Raw genomic sequence first — 14,352 nt, 5'->3', positions numbered from 1 at the left:
AGAGGCCAGAAAGAGTGTGTAAGGGTAAAGTTTAGGAAACACCTTGATGCAGCTCACCCTTGGCTTTGGGACTTGGAGTCAGATGGGCCTGGGCCTTCATTCCAGTGTCTCTGATATTCGTGATGTGTCTTTGGGCAATAGTAATAGTTACCTCCCCAAAGCTATCATTGGATCAATGAAGATGGACAGGAATTTGTAAATTGCGGAATGCTGTCCTAATTATTTGGCATGCGTGAGTGCTCAGTCATGCCTGACTCTTTGCGACTCCGTGGACTGTAAGGCCCCCAGACTCCTCTGTCCATGAAATTTTCCAGGTAAGAATACTGGAGTGGGTGGCCATTTCCTCCTCCAGGGGAACGTCCCCACCCGGGGATGGAACCCGTGTCTCCTGTGTCTCCTGCATTGGCAAGTGGAGTCTTTACCACTGAGCCACCTAAGAAGCCCAATTATTCGGGGACTATTCCTTAAACCAGGGGTCCCCAACCCCCTGGGCCACTACTCGTGCCCTTTGTGGTCTGTTGGGAACCCAGCTACACAGAAGGAGGTCAGTGGTGAGGAAAACCCAACCCATCTTCCTCCTCCCCCGCCCCAATGGAAAAAATGTCTTCGAAACCGGTCCCTGGTGCCAAAAACGTTGGAAACCACCGCTTTAAACAGAAATAAACAAAACTCAGGTTCCGGGTCCTCTCAAAGATGGCTTAGAGTGTTGCCCAAGCAACGGATCTGTCCCGCCCCTCCTGGACAGGGAACAGCCAATCAGCGGGCACTACCGGCTCATTGCCCCCCCCCTCCCCTTTCAGGGCCCGCTGCCTCCTGGGAGTTGTGGTTCTCCTGGTGCCTTCCCGGTTCGTGGTCTCTTCGCGGCCGCCGTAGGCAGCGGAACTACGAGTCCCGGCGGGCGTAGGCGGCGCAGGCGCGTTGCCGTGGCGCGGTGGTCCCGCGTGCAGGCGGCATGTCGGCGCTGCGCTGTGGCCGCGGGGCTGCGGGGCTTCGGAGGGCCCTGTGGCCGAAGGGCCACCCCTGCTTCCTTGCCGAAGAAGGTAACGCAGGGGAGGCCCGGGGATGACGCCGGGACCGCTGCTCTGCCCCCTCACCCGCCGCCGTGACCTTTGGCTTCTCGACCCCAGGGATCCAGCTAACTTGCTTTGGCGATTCTGCCGAACCGAGTGACTGTATCCCGCTTTCAGTGGCCCCTTGGGCCACTCTACGGACCGGGGTCGTCGGTGCACTTTGACCTTTGATTCCTGGGTTCTTTTGGAGTCCCATGACCCACTATTTACGAATTAGAGTTTTTAACCTTTGAATTGTCTGTGCCTTAGTTCGCGGAACCATTTATCTTCGAACTCAGGCCCCAGTTTCCTTTTTCCCTTACCCTGTGGTGTTTCCTTTGAGACGGGTGACCACTGACAGTTGTACGGTCTTCAGGGTTCCTTTGCCCCGGATCCTGCCATTCCTGACCCTGCGACGGCCCTCCCCGCCCCAGCCCTGACATCCACCCGCCTCAGCCTCCCTGGTCTCTCCCGCAGGGACCCTTGGTGGCGTCCGGGGCCGGAAGAGGAGCTTGTCTGCCAGCGCTTGTGAGCAGGACCGCCGGAAGGGCTGCGGCCACGCGGAACTGCTGGAGGGTGAGCCTGATCCCAGGGCACTGGTCCTGATGCTCCTTTCTCACTGTCAGCCCGCCGACCACACTCCTGGGAGCCACCTCCTTCGTTCCTCCAAGGTTCCTTGGTTCCACCCCATTGAGAAGGGTTGTCAGTCTGCAAGATAGGGTAACTCACTGGGTCCTGCTCTCTAGTGGTCCACGGGCCCCCTTTTTGCCACTGTGAAGTGAATGCTGTGTGCAGTGAGCTCTTATAGTTCCCTTGTCTTCCCAAACCCACCAGGGGCTCCCACTTTCCAGATGAGAGAATGAAGTGAAAGTTGCTCAGTTGGGTTGGACTCTTTGAGACCCCATGGACTATGCAGTCCATGGAATTCTCCAGGCCAGAATACTGGAGTAGGTAGCCTTTCCCTTCTCCAGGGCATCATCGAACCCAGGTCTCCCACATTGCAGGCAGATTCTTTACCAGCTGAGCCACAAGGGAAGCCCAAGAATACTGGAGTGGGTAAACTGTCTCTTCTCTGAGGAATCTTCCTGACCCAAGAATCAAACCGGGGTCTCCTGCATTACAGGCAGATTCTTTACCAACTGAACTCTCAAGGAAGTCCTAATAGATGAGAGACTTGAAGCCTAAATTGTGGCTGGAGAGACTGGCCTGCTGTGTGCAGAGCTGGGTTTTGCCCTGTGACATGCCAGACTTCAGTGGTCCTGGCTCAACTTCCTGGACTTGGCACCTGATAGGGTCTGCTGGTGGTCTTTGTCACTGGGGATGGACAGCCAGGTCCTGGCATCTCCAGAGTGAGCTGGGGGCCTCACTGTCCCCTCCCTCTCAGGTGTCCAATGCCTCCTGCTTCCCTCCTGCCCCGCATCCAGTGAGTGGCCAGCAGCCAGGAGTGGGATGGGGGAACCTTTAAAAAGAAAAGCCTGATTTCAGAAAATCCCAAACGTGCAGAAGTGAAGCCACAGGTCCTACCAGCTTTAAGAGCAACCTTCTTTGATTTCTCACCCACCTCATTATTTTAAGGCAAAGCCCAGGGTCTGAAAATGTGATCACTTCGTGTCACTCCCTAGTCTCGACCCTCCAGCTGTATCCTTTCTGGCAGAATTCCGTCTCCACCCCCATTGAGGGCCTCAGAGCCCTGTGGCCTCTGCCAGCGTCCTTGGCTTCTGCCAGCGGGATCAATGCACCTACTTGTCCCCGGTCACCCCCCAGGGGGTTCAGATGTGGCCACCTCGTGCCCTTTGTGGCACTTTGCCACTGACCATCTGCACGTTCAGAAAGTGTCTGCTGACTTTCCATCCACTGAGGTGGGGGCTGTGCCTTTCTTGTTGCTGTGTTTCTGCTCCAGACCGGCCCTCCTGTGTCTGGGCTGATGTTACAGTGAGAGAGGCACGGGCAAGAGACAAGTACCATTGGTCCTCACATCTGCGGATTCTGTGTTTGCAGAATCTCCTACCAGCTGAACTTTACCTGAAACCCCAGTCAGTGCACACCTTCTCAGCTGAGGTGGAGCTGGGTGACACTCTGTCAGTAGGCGTCCTTTTCAGGGTATATCTAGTGCCCTGTGTTTGCATTTTGTGCTGTGTGTTGGTGGTTTAGCAGTTTAAAATGGCCCTGGGCATGGTGCTGCAGGACCATCTTGAGCCCCTCAGCTCCAGGGGTCTGTAATGTGCCTTTTGGAGAAAATTTGTCGGATTGGCAAAGTCTGTTCAGGAGTGAGTTCCAGTATTGGCCATTGTATATGTATATATCACGAATATGTGTACGAAATAAGGTGTATCAGATGGGAAAACTCACAACAGGGTGATGCATGGATCTGCTAGTGGGAGTGTGGGCTTGGGCATTCAGGAACCCTGTGTTCCCTGGGTGAGGTCGATTCTTGTTCACCAACTCAGTGGCCCCAAACCCCATAGAGTCATGAGAGCTGGCTGTGAAGCAGCACAGGGCAGGGGTGGGCTGTGGCTGTGAATGCTTGTGCATGTGCATTACAGCTGGAGTGGCGACAGGGAAGGGAGGCAGGGATTCAAGAAGGCAGGGGCTGTGGGTAGATTTTGAAGGCAGAGCCCCAAGGAGGCGCTGACTGGCTGGACCTGGAGGGAGAGAGCCCTGGGAAGGACAGAGCTGCTGGGGCGGGAGGATGTCAAGGAGCAGGTGGTGGGCAACTCCAGGAGCTCCTTCGGGGCTGGGTTTGAGCAGCCCAGGCAGACTTGTGCGTTTGGTGGTGAGCAGACACACACCCAGGACTGATCCCCACTCCTGACAGCGGGGTCCCCTGACATCTCTCTCCCCACAGTGCTCGAGGCACGGGTGCGGCAACTGCAGGCTGAGGGCACGGCAGAGGAGGTGATGGTGAAGAGGGTGGCCATGGCTCAGGCCCCGGAGGCTGGTGGCATCTGGCCCCCCAGGCAGGCCCCAGTGGGGGCTGAAGGGGCTGCCCCCGTGCTCAGCAGCCACTGGGTACAGAAGCTGGACAAGGATCAGCAGCTGATAGAGAAGCGCTTGCAGCAGCTGGAGGGGAAGCTGCCGAAGATCGTGGAGAAGTCGACCTGGGAGAAGCGTCTGCGCATGGAGCCGCGGCTGCTGAGCAGGAAGCTGGCGGGCCAGCTGCAGCAGTGGGAGCGCAAGAGGCCGCAGAGCCCCTGGGAGGAGCAGCTGGCCCGGCTGCTGCAGGAGGCCCCGAAGAAGCTGAGCCGGGAGGCAGATGAGGGCTCCGAATCCCGGCTGGAGGGCCAGCGCCAGAAGCTCCTGGCCTTCCTGGAGTGCTGCCTGCTCACAGGCCACCTGCCCCTGGCCCACCACGTGCTGGTTGCACAGCACAGCCGGGCCCCACAGCAGCAGCTGCTCACACTCCCCATGTACAACACCGTCATGCTTGGCTGGGCTCGCCAGGTGAGGGGCTGGGGTCGGAGGCGGGAGCCAACCCGGGGCACCTAGATCCCAACTCTGGTCTCTCAGCCCCAGGAGTCAGGCCTTCAGTTTTTATTATTCTGACAGCTTTTTTTTTTTTTTTTTAGATTTTTTTTTTAATTTATTGGAGTATAGTTGATTTACAGTGTTGTGTTAGGTAGCACAGCAAATCAGTTATATCTACTCTTTTTGTTGTTGTTTAGTCACTAAGTCCTATCCGATTCTTTGTGACCTCGTGGACTGTAGCCCATTGACTCCTCTGTCCATGGGATTTTCCAGGCAAGAATACTAAAGTGGGTTGTCATTTCTTTCTTCATTGATTTATTTTTTAATTGGAGGGAAATTGCTTTACAATGCTGTCTTGGTTTCTTTTGTACAACAACACAAATCAGCTATAATTATACAAATACCCCTCGCTTGTGAACCTCCCCCTCCCTCCACCCCTCTCAGTCATCACAGAGCGCACAGTTCGGCTGCTTGCATCACATAGCAACTTATTGCCAGTGTCTGTTTCACACACGATCGTGTATATACGTCACTGCTGCTTTCTCCCTTCGTCCAGCCCTTACCTTCCCCCAACCCCGTGTCCGCAAGTCTGTTCTCTGTATCTGCGTCTTCATTCGTTTCCCACAGTTAGGTTCATGAGCACCATTTTTCTAGATTCCATATGTATGCATTAATATCGATATTTGTTTTTCACTTTCTGACTCACTTCACTCTGTATAACAGGCTCTAGGTTCATTCACCTCATTTGGACTTACATTTCAAAATTTGTTCTTTTTTTAAGACTGAGTCAAATTCCATTGTATATATGTACTTCACTGGGTCAGGAAGATTCCCTGGAGGAGGAAATGGCAACCCACTCCAGTATTCTTTGCTCCCATGGCGGGCTACAGTCTGTGGGGTCTCAAAGTGTCTGACACAACTGAAGTGACTTAGAATGCAGCGAACATTGAGTTACATGTGTCTTTTAGAATTGTGGCTCTCTTGGGGTATATGCCCCGTAGTGGGATTGTTGGGTTATGGTAGTTTATTCCTAGTTTTTTAAGGAATCTCCATACCATTCTCCACAGTGGCTGTATCAATTTTCATTTTCACCAACAGGTTGAGAGGGTTCCCTTTTCTCCACATTCTTGCCAGCATTTATTATTTGTAGAGAGTTTTTGATGATGGCATTCTGACTGGTGTGAGGTGATACCTCCTTGTAGTTTTGATTTGCAGTCTTTAATAGTGATGTTGAGCATCTTTTCTTAAGTGGCCATTTAACAATTCTTGAGACTTGTTAATTATAAGTCACACGTGGCCCTCGATGGAAAATGTGAAAATGACAAAACGGCCAGAAGACAGCATTCCTGTGTGGTTACTCAGCCAGGGCTCTGGTGCACGGGGCACTGTAGGCCCTTCTCAGGGCAGCCTCCTCGATGCTCCTGTCTGGGACGAGAACCTTATGGTGCAGCCATCCCCAGCTATAAATTTCCCGCTGGGTGCAGCTTTAGCCACTTCCCTCAAGGGAAGTGCTCTTTTCACTTGTGACTTTTCTGACCTGTGACTGCTGAGGAGAGTTGCCTAAGCACCCTTGTGGAGACAACTTCCCCAGCACCCTCCCTGTTGTGCGTCTGCACCCTCATCTGAGGAGCATCGGAGAAAGTCTTAGCGCGGTGAAGGAGGGAGGCGAGTGCGGGTGCAGCTCTGGGGAGGCAGGTTCTCAACAGGGCCTCAGCTGTGCTGACTCACCATAGAATGGGGCCCAGAGCAGCCTGGCAGCACTGGGAGGCACCAGGTCTCCACGGCAACAGTCACAGGGGGTTTCCTGCGTTGTCTTTGTGGGAGGCCTGCTCAGTTCCAGGCGTCAGTCTCCTTTCCTGCGGTGCCGGCCCTCTGGCATCTGCCTGCGGAGAGTTCTGTCAGGGCGGCAGGTTTCTGATTAGACGAGCTTCCTGGGGCCCCAGAACACCTGAACCATCTGGGAGGCTTCCAGCAGTAGATGCTAGTTTTCTGTTAGTCCCAGAGGCCTGACGTTCAAGGTCAGGGCGAGGCAGGCCCCCCCTCCCCGCATCCCATCCTTCCTTCCTGCCTCTGCCGGCTCCTGGGCAGCGATGTCTCTCAGGCGTGTCTGTGTCCCCCTGACCTCTGCCTTGAGTGCCATACAGCGTCCAGCGTGTATACAGTACCTGTTCCAGACAAGGCCCTTTGCTCAGGCTCCAGGTGGATGTGTCAGGCGGCCCTCCTGTTTCTGCCACGAGCTCCCCTCTATCCACACCCTTCCCCCCTCCCCTCTGGGCCTTGGCTTTCCTATCTGCAGAACGGGGAGCCCTGCTGGGTTTTGGGAGCCGTGAAGGCTGTTGCCCAGGGCTTTGGCACTGGGGGTGGGGGGATGCTGTGCAAGGTCTGTGCTTGTTTTCCTGGTGGTGGTGACGGTCCTGTGAGTTTAGAAAGGCAGGAGAGATGGGCTGCTTCTAGACCAGTGTGTCTAATGGAGCTCTCTGTGACCTTGCCAATCTCCTTCAGCTGCACCAGCCTCCTGCTGCTGCCAAACTGGGTATGAAACTGAGCTCTGGTCAGCGTGCCCAGTGACCACCACACTGGGCAGCCCCCGGCCCATCTGTCCTGGGTGTAGACCCAGCTCTCAGACAGTGAGCAGGCCCCAGGGCAGGGCACAGGCAATGCCCATCTCTGTGGCACTTCTCCTAGATCCTCAGGGCCAAGGGGAAGGTGCTGGCTGAGTTGTCTGGGAAGCCTGTGGTGGGGTAATTGGGGAAGGAGCAGGCGTGCCCCCCCACCCCCACCCCCTTACTCCCCTTGCAGGCTCTCACCCGGCTTGGTCCCCCCAGGGCTCCTTCAAAGAACTGATGTACGTGTTCTTCATGCTGAAAGATGCCGGCCTGGCCCCGGACCTGCTGTCCTACGCAGCCGCCCTGCAGTGCATGGGGCGCCTGGACCAGGATGCCGGCACCATCCGAAGGTGGGCGGGGGGCGGTGGTGGAGCTGGGGTGGGACCCCAGGGGCTCCCCGCTGGTGCTAACAGCTGGGTGCACGTGCTCTCAGGTGCCTGAAGCAGATGGAGCAGGACGGGCTGTCGCTGCAGGGGCTCTTCTCAGCCGTGCCCCTGAGCACGGAGGAGCGGGAGGAGCTCCTGCGTGCTGTGCGCAAGGCCAGACCTGCCTTCAGCCCCCAGCCGCCACCCCCGCCCCCACCCCAGGTCAACACCTCGCCACTGCTCCAGGAGATCTACGCCAAGGTGAGCTGGCCTGCATCTGGGAACCTGAAGGGGGCGGGTGGTCACTGGGCGCCTCGACCCCTCCCCTTGTCTCTCCTGGCAGCACTGGCCCCCCAACCCCATGCTGGTGGATGGGAGGCTGCCCTGTCCTGGGGGGCCCACACCCTGCCATATTTGGTTTCCACATGGAGGCGCACCCTAGGCACAGCAAGGGGGTATTGCAGGGCCAGGGTACCCACCTGAAACTGCACAGCTAATGCTGCAGGCGGCACAGGGCGCATGAGGTAAAGCCACCTCCCAGGGTGGAGGAGAGCGTAACACCCAGATCCCTGGGGCGACGCAAGGAGTTTTCTTTTTTTACTGGGACAGACTTCTCCTGACCTGCAGTTCACCTTTTAAAGTATAATCCAGTGGGTTGTTTTTAGTACATTGATCTCTACCTCCAGAACATTCCATAACCCTGAAAGGAAGCCCATCCCCATCAGTGGTCACCTCCTACCTTCTCCCCTGCCAACATGGAACCCACTCCCTGTGTGGATCGGCCTGTTCTGAACGTTTCCCATCTGTGGAATCACACCCCGTGTGTCCTGTGTCTGTTTCTCTCACTGAGCATCATGTTCTCAGCGTCAGGTGGTAGCGAGTGTCTGAGCTTCTTTTTTCACAGCTGAGGGATGCCCATGTGTGGAGGGACCACGTGGTGTTTATCCATCATCCCTTGCTGGACACTCGACCACCATAAACCAGGCTCCTGTGGCTGTCTGTGGACCAGTCTTTGTGTGGATGTATATTTTGGGTTTTCTATAGTGTACCTATCTTTAGAAGGGTCACACAGTTGCAAGTTGGAAGAGAAAACAGCAGCATCCGGGGCCTCGCACTGTCTCTAGCACCTCCCCCACCCCCACCCCAGGCCAGGGAGACGCTGCACTACTCTGGTGGGTGGAGAGGTCAGCAGCGGGGCCTCACTGGCAGCCTATTGCCCCAGCAGGACCCCTCTGTGTCCTACCCGAAGCTGCACTTGTCCCTGAAGGAGCTGCAGGGCCTCTTCCGACAGCAGCTTGGTGTGGAGATGGCCACCACTGTCACCGTGGAGTCCGTGGAGAAGGCCCCGCTCCTGACCGAGGAGGTCCTGCAGGCGGTAAGGGGCTGGCGGTGCTTCTGCCTGCTGAGCTGGGTGTCCGCTGGGCAGGGTTTATCCCAGCACCCGTCCCACTAGGTCCTCTCTCTGAGCCAGGACCTCTACCACCAGGCTGGGCCAGGTTGCCTGGGCACAGTAGTGACTCCTTGTGCAACCCTGCCCTGTTCCCTCCAATTGCCAGCGGAAGACCCTGGCGGCCTTGCGTGCCGAATGGGAGTCGGTGCTGTCCCTGGAGCTGCAGGAGACCAAGGAGAGTGAGGCCCGCGCTGCTGCAGAAGGCCGCCCATCCCTCTTCCCCTACCTGTGCCTGCTCAGTGAGAAGGAATTAGTGGGCTTGCTGCTGCAGGTGTGCACACCAGGAGGGGGCGGGGCCACTGCTGTAGGCTGGGGGGCTGTGGGAGGAGTGCTGCTGTGCGGGCCAGGGGGTGGGTCAGGTGGTCCCGATGGAGCATGGGGCTTACGGTGCTGTCCTCTGGGGCTGCCCCGCAGACCCTGCAGGCGCTGCCCTCACATGGCGAGTCGCTCTTCTTCCTGGCGCACGAGCTGGGCGTGCGTGTGTTGAAGAGGAAGCGGCTCAGGAACCAGGTAGAAGAGCTGGAGCAGCGCTACTTCGAGTACCTGCACCTGCTGGCCTCGGACACCCAGGTGAGGCCAGGGAGCCTGAACAGGGGGAGCCTGGGCGAGGAGCTCTGGGGAGCCCAGGCCGGGTGCCCCAGGCCTCAAGCAGAGGTCCCCTCCCCCTCCGTGCCTGGGGTGGCCAGATTGGCCCCCAGACTCCTCCTCAGTTTCTTCACCTAACCCTGCTCATTGCCAGGGGCTGAGCCGGGGTCTTCAGGTCTACACCTGGACTCTCAGGTCTCTGAACCACCCTCCCACCCGCAGGTAGCAGAGCCCTGCCTGCCTCGCCAGCACTGGGAAGCGCTGGGCGTGCCTGAGGCCCCCCCGGAGCAGCCCTGGCCTGTGTCTGTGCTAGTGCAGCTGGGCAAGCAGCTGGCAGAGGTGCTGGTGCGAGCCGTGCAGATGCCCAGCAGCCTGGCAGCGCCCCGGGGCCCCAGCACACTCATCCCTGTGCTCTACCACGTGTATTCTTTCCGCAGTTTCCGCCAGGTGCTTCTCTGATGGTGCTCCTCTGCGCTGGAAGGGGGAGGGGGCACCCTAGGGGCTGTGGGGCTCTGGGATCCTGCTGTGGCTCCAGACCCTGAGGACCTGGACTCAGGGTCCTGGCGTCTGAGGGGACCCTGGTGTCTTCCTCCGCTGCCTCACAGTGTACCCTGACCTCTTGGCCTGTCCTGCCTCCAGATCGGGATCCTGAAGCCGCACCCAGCCTTCACGCAGCTGCAGGAGACAGCGGCGGAGCGCACGCTGATCTTCGAGTCCACGGAGGTGCCCATGCTGTGCCCGCCCCTCCCCTGGACGTCACCACACTCGGGCGCCTTCCTGCTGAGCCCCACCAAGATGATGCGGTCCTTGGAGGGCACCCAGCAGCACCAGCTCCTGTTGGAGCGCTGCCCGCCCGCTGAGCTGCATGGCGCTCTGGATGCCCTCACTCAGCTGGGCAACTGTGCTTGGCGTGTCAATGGGCGCGTGCTCGACCTGGTGCTTGACCTCTTCAGGGACAAGGGCTGCCCCCGCCTGGGCGTGCCCGCCCCACCCACTGAGGCCCCCCGGCCCCCCGAAGGCCGCCAGACCCCCAAGGGCTGCCTGCTGCCCGAGGCCTCACCCGCTGACAAGGCGGAGATGCGGCGGGAGCTGGCACGGCGGCTGAAGGTGGCACGGGAGATGCAGAGCCTGCGTGCAGATGCACTCTACCGCCTGTCGCTGGCCCAGCATCTGCGGAACCACGTCTTCTGGCTGCCGCATAACATGGACTTCCGAGGCCGTACCTACCCCTGTTCACCACACTTCAACCACCTCGGCAGTGACCTGGCCCGCGCGCTGCTGGAGTTTGCCCAGGGCCGCCCACTTGGCCCCCATGGCCTCGACTGGCTCAAGATCCACCTGATCAACCTCACAGGGCTCAAGAAGCGTGAGTCACTACAGACGCGCCGCGACTACGCAGACGCGGTGATGGAGGACATCCTGGACTCAGCTGAACGACCTATGACGGTGGGCTCTGACCCCTCACCATCGGGCGTGCCCCGCCGCCCCCGCACCCACCTCAGAACCCTGCAGGCAACCCCCAGCCCTGCTGCTTTCCTGGCACTCTCCTGCTGGCCTTTTCTCTGTCTCGGGCTGTGGACAGCACTGTCACCTCTCATACCACTGTGGCCCTCTCTCCAGGCCGGTCCCCTCCCTGGTCCATTGCTCTGGTCCTCTCCATGCCTCCAGGGCCTCCTTATGTCTTCTACCACCTGGGCCCAACCAGCTGCTGCTTGTGCCCAGGAAGTACTCCCAGGCTGGCTCTGACCCCACTAGGTGGGGCCTGGAGACCGTGGGTCTGGCCTCACCCTGCCCACTGCCTCCCACAGGGCCGGAAGTGGTGGATGGAGGCAGATGAGCCCTGGCAAACCCTGGCCTGCTGCATGGAGATTGCCCAGGTGGTGCATTCCCCCGACCCTACCACCTACATCTCCCACTTTCCGGTTCACCAGGTGAGTTGGGGGACCCTGCTGTGGAGCATGCCCAGCCCTCATGGGCTCAGCCAAAGTTTCCTCAGGCTAAGGAGCTGAGGGATGGCATGGTGTCCACTCTGCACTGGCTGGTGTTCCCGGGTAGGGCTTCTCTGTGCCTCAGTTCCCTGTTGCAGAGGTTCCTGGCTGCCTGTCAGTGTGCGGGTCCAGGGCGGTCTTGCCTAAGCAGAGCTGGGGAAACAGGAGCCCCAGCCCCCCACCGCGGACATTGGCCCACCTCACCCAGTCCGTCACTGTCTACCCCCTGCCCAGGACGGCTCCTGTAACGGCCTCCAGCACTATGCCGCCCTGGGCCGGGACAGCACGGGGGCCACCTCTGTCAACCTGTCGCCCTCTGACCTGCCGCAGGACGTGTACAGTGAGGTAGCTGCACAGGTAGGCACCATGGCCCCCCCCACCCCCGTGTGCCCTGATCCCCCAAACCCACCAGGGTCTGGATGCTGGACCCCATGGCCACCAGCTGTCACCATACCAGGCCGTGAGCAGGGTTCCCGGGAGGCAGAGGGGGTAACCCACAAGAGGAGAGGAAACTTCCACCTCTGGGTGGGTGGCCCCGCCCACTGCCTCTGCAGGTGGAGGTATTCCGCAGGCAGGATGCCAAGCAGGGAGTGCGGGTGGCCCAGGTGCTGGAGGGCTTCATTAGCCGCAAGGTGGTCAAGCAGACAGTGATGACCGTGGTGTACGGCGTCACCCGCTACGGCGGCCGCCTGCAGATCGAGAAGCGCCTCCGGGAGCTCGAGGACTTCCCCCAGGTGCGCATCCGGCAGTAGGTAGTCCTGACGGAGGGGCTTGGCTCTGCCACTTGCGGGGTCCCCAGAGCAAACCCACCCCCTGCGTGCGGGGGGACTTCCTGCGAGGGACCCTGAACCCTATCCACCCTACTCTTCTCCAGGAGTTCGTGTGGGAGGCATCTCACTACCTTGTGCGCCAGGTGTTCAACAGCCTCCAGGAGATGTTCTCTGGCACCCGGTCCATCCAGGTGAGGCCTTATCCTCCCCCTGCCCCGGGCTGTGGCCCCAGACCCAGCCCTGCTGACCTGGTGCTCATCCCCGCAGCGCTGGCTGACTGAGAGTGCCCGGCTCATCTCACTTACGGGCTCGGCTGTGGAGTGGATCACGCCCCTGGGTGTCCCCATCATCCAGCCCTACCACCGAGACTCCAAGGTCATGGTACGTGCCGTCCCCCATGCCCACCCCCACTGAGCAGGGCAGGACTCACTTCTGTGTCCCCCATGCCCACCCTGCAGATAAAAGGCGGGCTCCAGAGCCTCACGTTCAGCAGCAGCGTGGACACCAACCAGTGAGTGTGGGCACGGGCAGACATGCAGGAGGCCACCCGGGTAGGGATGGGTGGGGCCCAGGCTGTGGCCAGGCTCTGAGTCCTGACTATGTACCCTGCTCGCCCCCAGGAAGCCCAACACACTGAAGCAAAAGAACGGCTTCCCACCCAACTTCATCCACTCACTGGACTCCACACACATGATGCTCACCGCCCTGTACTGTTACAGGTGTGCTGGTCAGGGTCCTCGTGTGGGGGTGTACGGGAGGGGCTCTGAGTGTGAAGCTGGCTCTCTGAGGGTACCCCAACGTGCATGGACATTCTAGGTTTGGGCAAAGGTGTCTGGTTTATCCTGAGCTCCTCTGACCTGGTGGGAAGTATTGATGGTTGTTAGGAACAGCTGCTCACATGGTGGGGGGTGGTGTGTGTGGCTGTTCTGAGCCTGGTGTTCACTGGAGTTTTGTGTTACTGACCTCCCCTCCCCTTGGGTGGCTACCGTGGGATGGAGCCCTGTGGTGGACCAGGGCCCAGCATCAGCAGCCCCCTACAGGGAGCTGAGAATCAGGCAGCAGCTGGGGGTTGGTGGCAAAGAGGCATCTTCCTGAGAGAACTCGTCACCTACCCGCTGAGCGGGGCGTGCACACAGACAGCCGCTGGAGCGCGCAGGGGTGCAGGCAGGAGGAGGGTGGGCATCACTGAGTGGTGGGAAGGGGCTTGAGGTGAGAACTGGGTCAATGGTGGGGGTTGGGGGAGGTGTGGATTGTGAGGAGGGGACCTCGAGGTGCAGTGCCTCTATAGGAACCCCTCATTCTGGCTGCAGGAAGGGCCTGACCTTCGTCTCGGTGCATGACTGCTTCTGGACGCATGCGGCTGATGTCGGGGTCATGAACCAGGTGCGGCCCTGCGCCCACTAGCGGCTTCGCATCCCCAGCCTCCTCCCCACCCTGCCTAACCAGGGAGCCCACTCTCCATGCTGCTTGGGTCTGGTTTCTGGCTGCTGATGCCCTCTGCCCCTGCTTCCGGTCCCCAGGTCTGCCGGGAGCAATTCGTCCGACTGCATAGCCAGCCCATCCTCCATGACCTGTCCAGGTTCCTCATCAAGCGGTTCTGCTCTGATTCTAGGTAAGGGCCCCCCTCCCACCCGCACTGCTACTGTCCTCTCTCCAGGCTGCCCTGGCCTCACCCCCACCCTGTCTTTGCCTTCAGAACCTCCAAGAGCATGTGGGTCTCCAGACTAAAGGACACTCTGCTGTCTGTGCCTCCGACAGGTGGGACCCCCGGCGGGGTGGCCACCCCTGTGGGCTGGGGGCAGGGCCCCCAGAGCCCACCCACAGTCTCCCTCCGCTCTGCAGGGACCTTTGACCTGGACCAGGTGAAGCGTTCCACGTTCTTTTTCAGCTGACTGCCGGGCCGCCCTGTACTCTAGTGTGAATAAAGGTCTGTCGCCACATGGGGGCTGCTGCCTGGGGAGGGGGGGCTACGTTCTGTGTCCCCACCGAGCAATCAGACGCGGCAGGCTGGGCGCCAATGCTGTCGTTTATTGCGCGGAATGGGGGTGTGGGAGTTAATGGGGCGTGGGGGGTG

The 14,352-nt window shown here is 59.4% G+C and overlaps 1 protein-coding gene across 4 annotated transcripts; it reads left to right on the top strand.

The window, feature by feature from the left end:
• Nucleotides 1-882: 882 nt before the first annotated feature.
• POLRMT (RNA polymerase mitochondrial) lies at nt 883-14,216 on the top strand. 4 transcript variants are annotated; one of them, XM_070374235.1, is made up of 21 exons: nt 883-1,040; nt 1,527-1,625; nt 3,895-4,490; nt 7,340-7,470; nt 7,554-7,746; nt 8,711-8,860; nt 9,042-9,206; nt 9,350-9,505; nt 9,743-9,967; nt 10,160-10,966; nt 11,329-11,451; nt 11,743-11,865; nt 12,063-12,242; nt 12,383-12,469; nt 12,546-12,659; nt 12,737-12,789; nt 12,899-12,997; nt 13,589-13,661; nt 13,799-13,890; nt 13,975-14,036; nt 14,121-14,216. In XM_070374235.1, the coding sequence occupies exons 1-21, from the start codon at nt 953-955 to the stop codon at nt 14,168-14,170; spliced, it is 3,666 nt and encodes a 1,221-aa protein (XP_070230336.1). In that variant the 5' UTR covers nt 883-952; the 3' UTR covers nt 14,171-14,216. The 4 variants fall into 4 exon arrangements, with proteins under 4 accessions (XP_070230336.1, XP_070230335.1, XP_070230338.1 ...); XM_070374234.1 differs by having other exon boundaries at nt 8,708-8,860; XM_070374237.1 differs by lacking the exon at nt 9,743-9,967.
• Nucleotides 14,217-14,352: the final 136 nt, after the last annotated feature.

Source organism: Bos mutus, chromosome 7 (genome assembly GCF_027580195.1).
Source record: "Bos mutus isolate GX-2022 chromosome 7, NWIPB_WYAK_1.1, whole genome shotgun sequence".
NCBI lineage: Eukaryota > Metazoa > Chordata > Mammalia > Artiodactyla > Bovidae > Bos > Bos mutus.
This window is presented reverse-complemented; position numbering and strand designations above follow the sequence as displayed.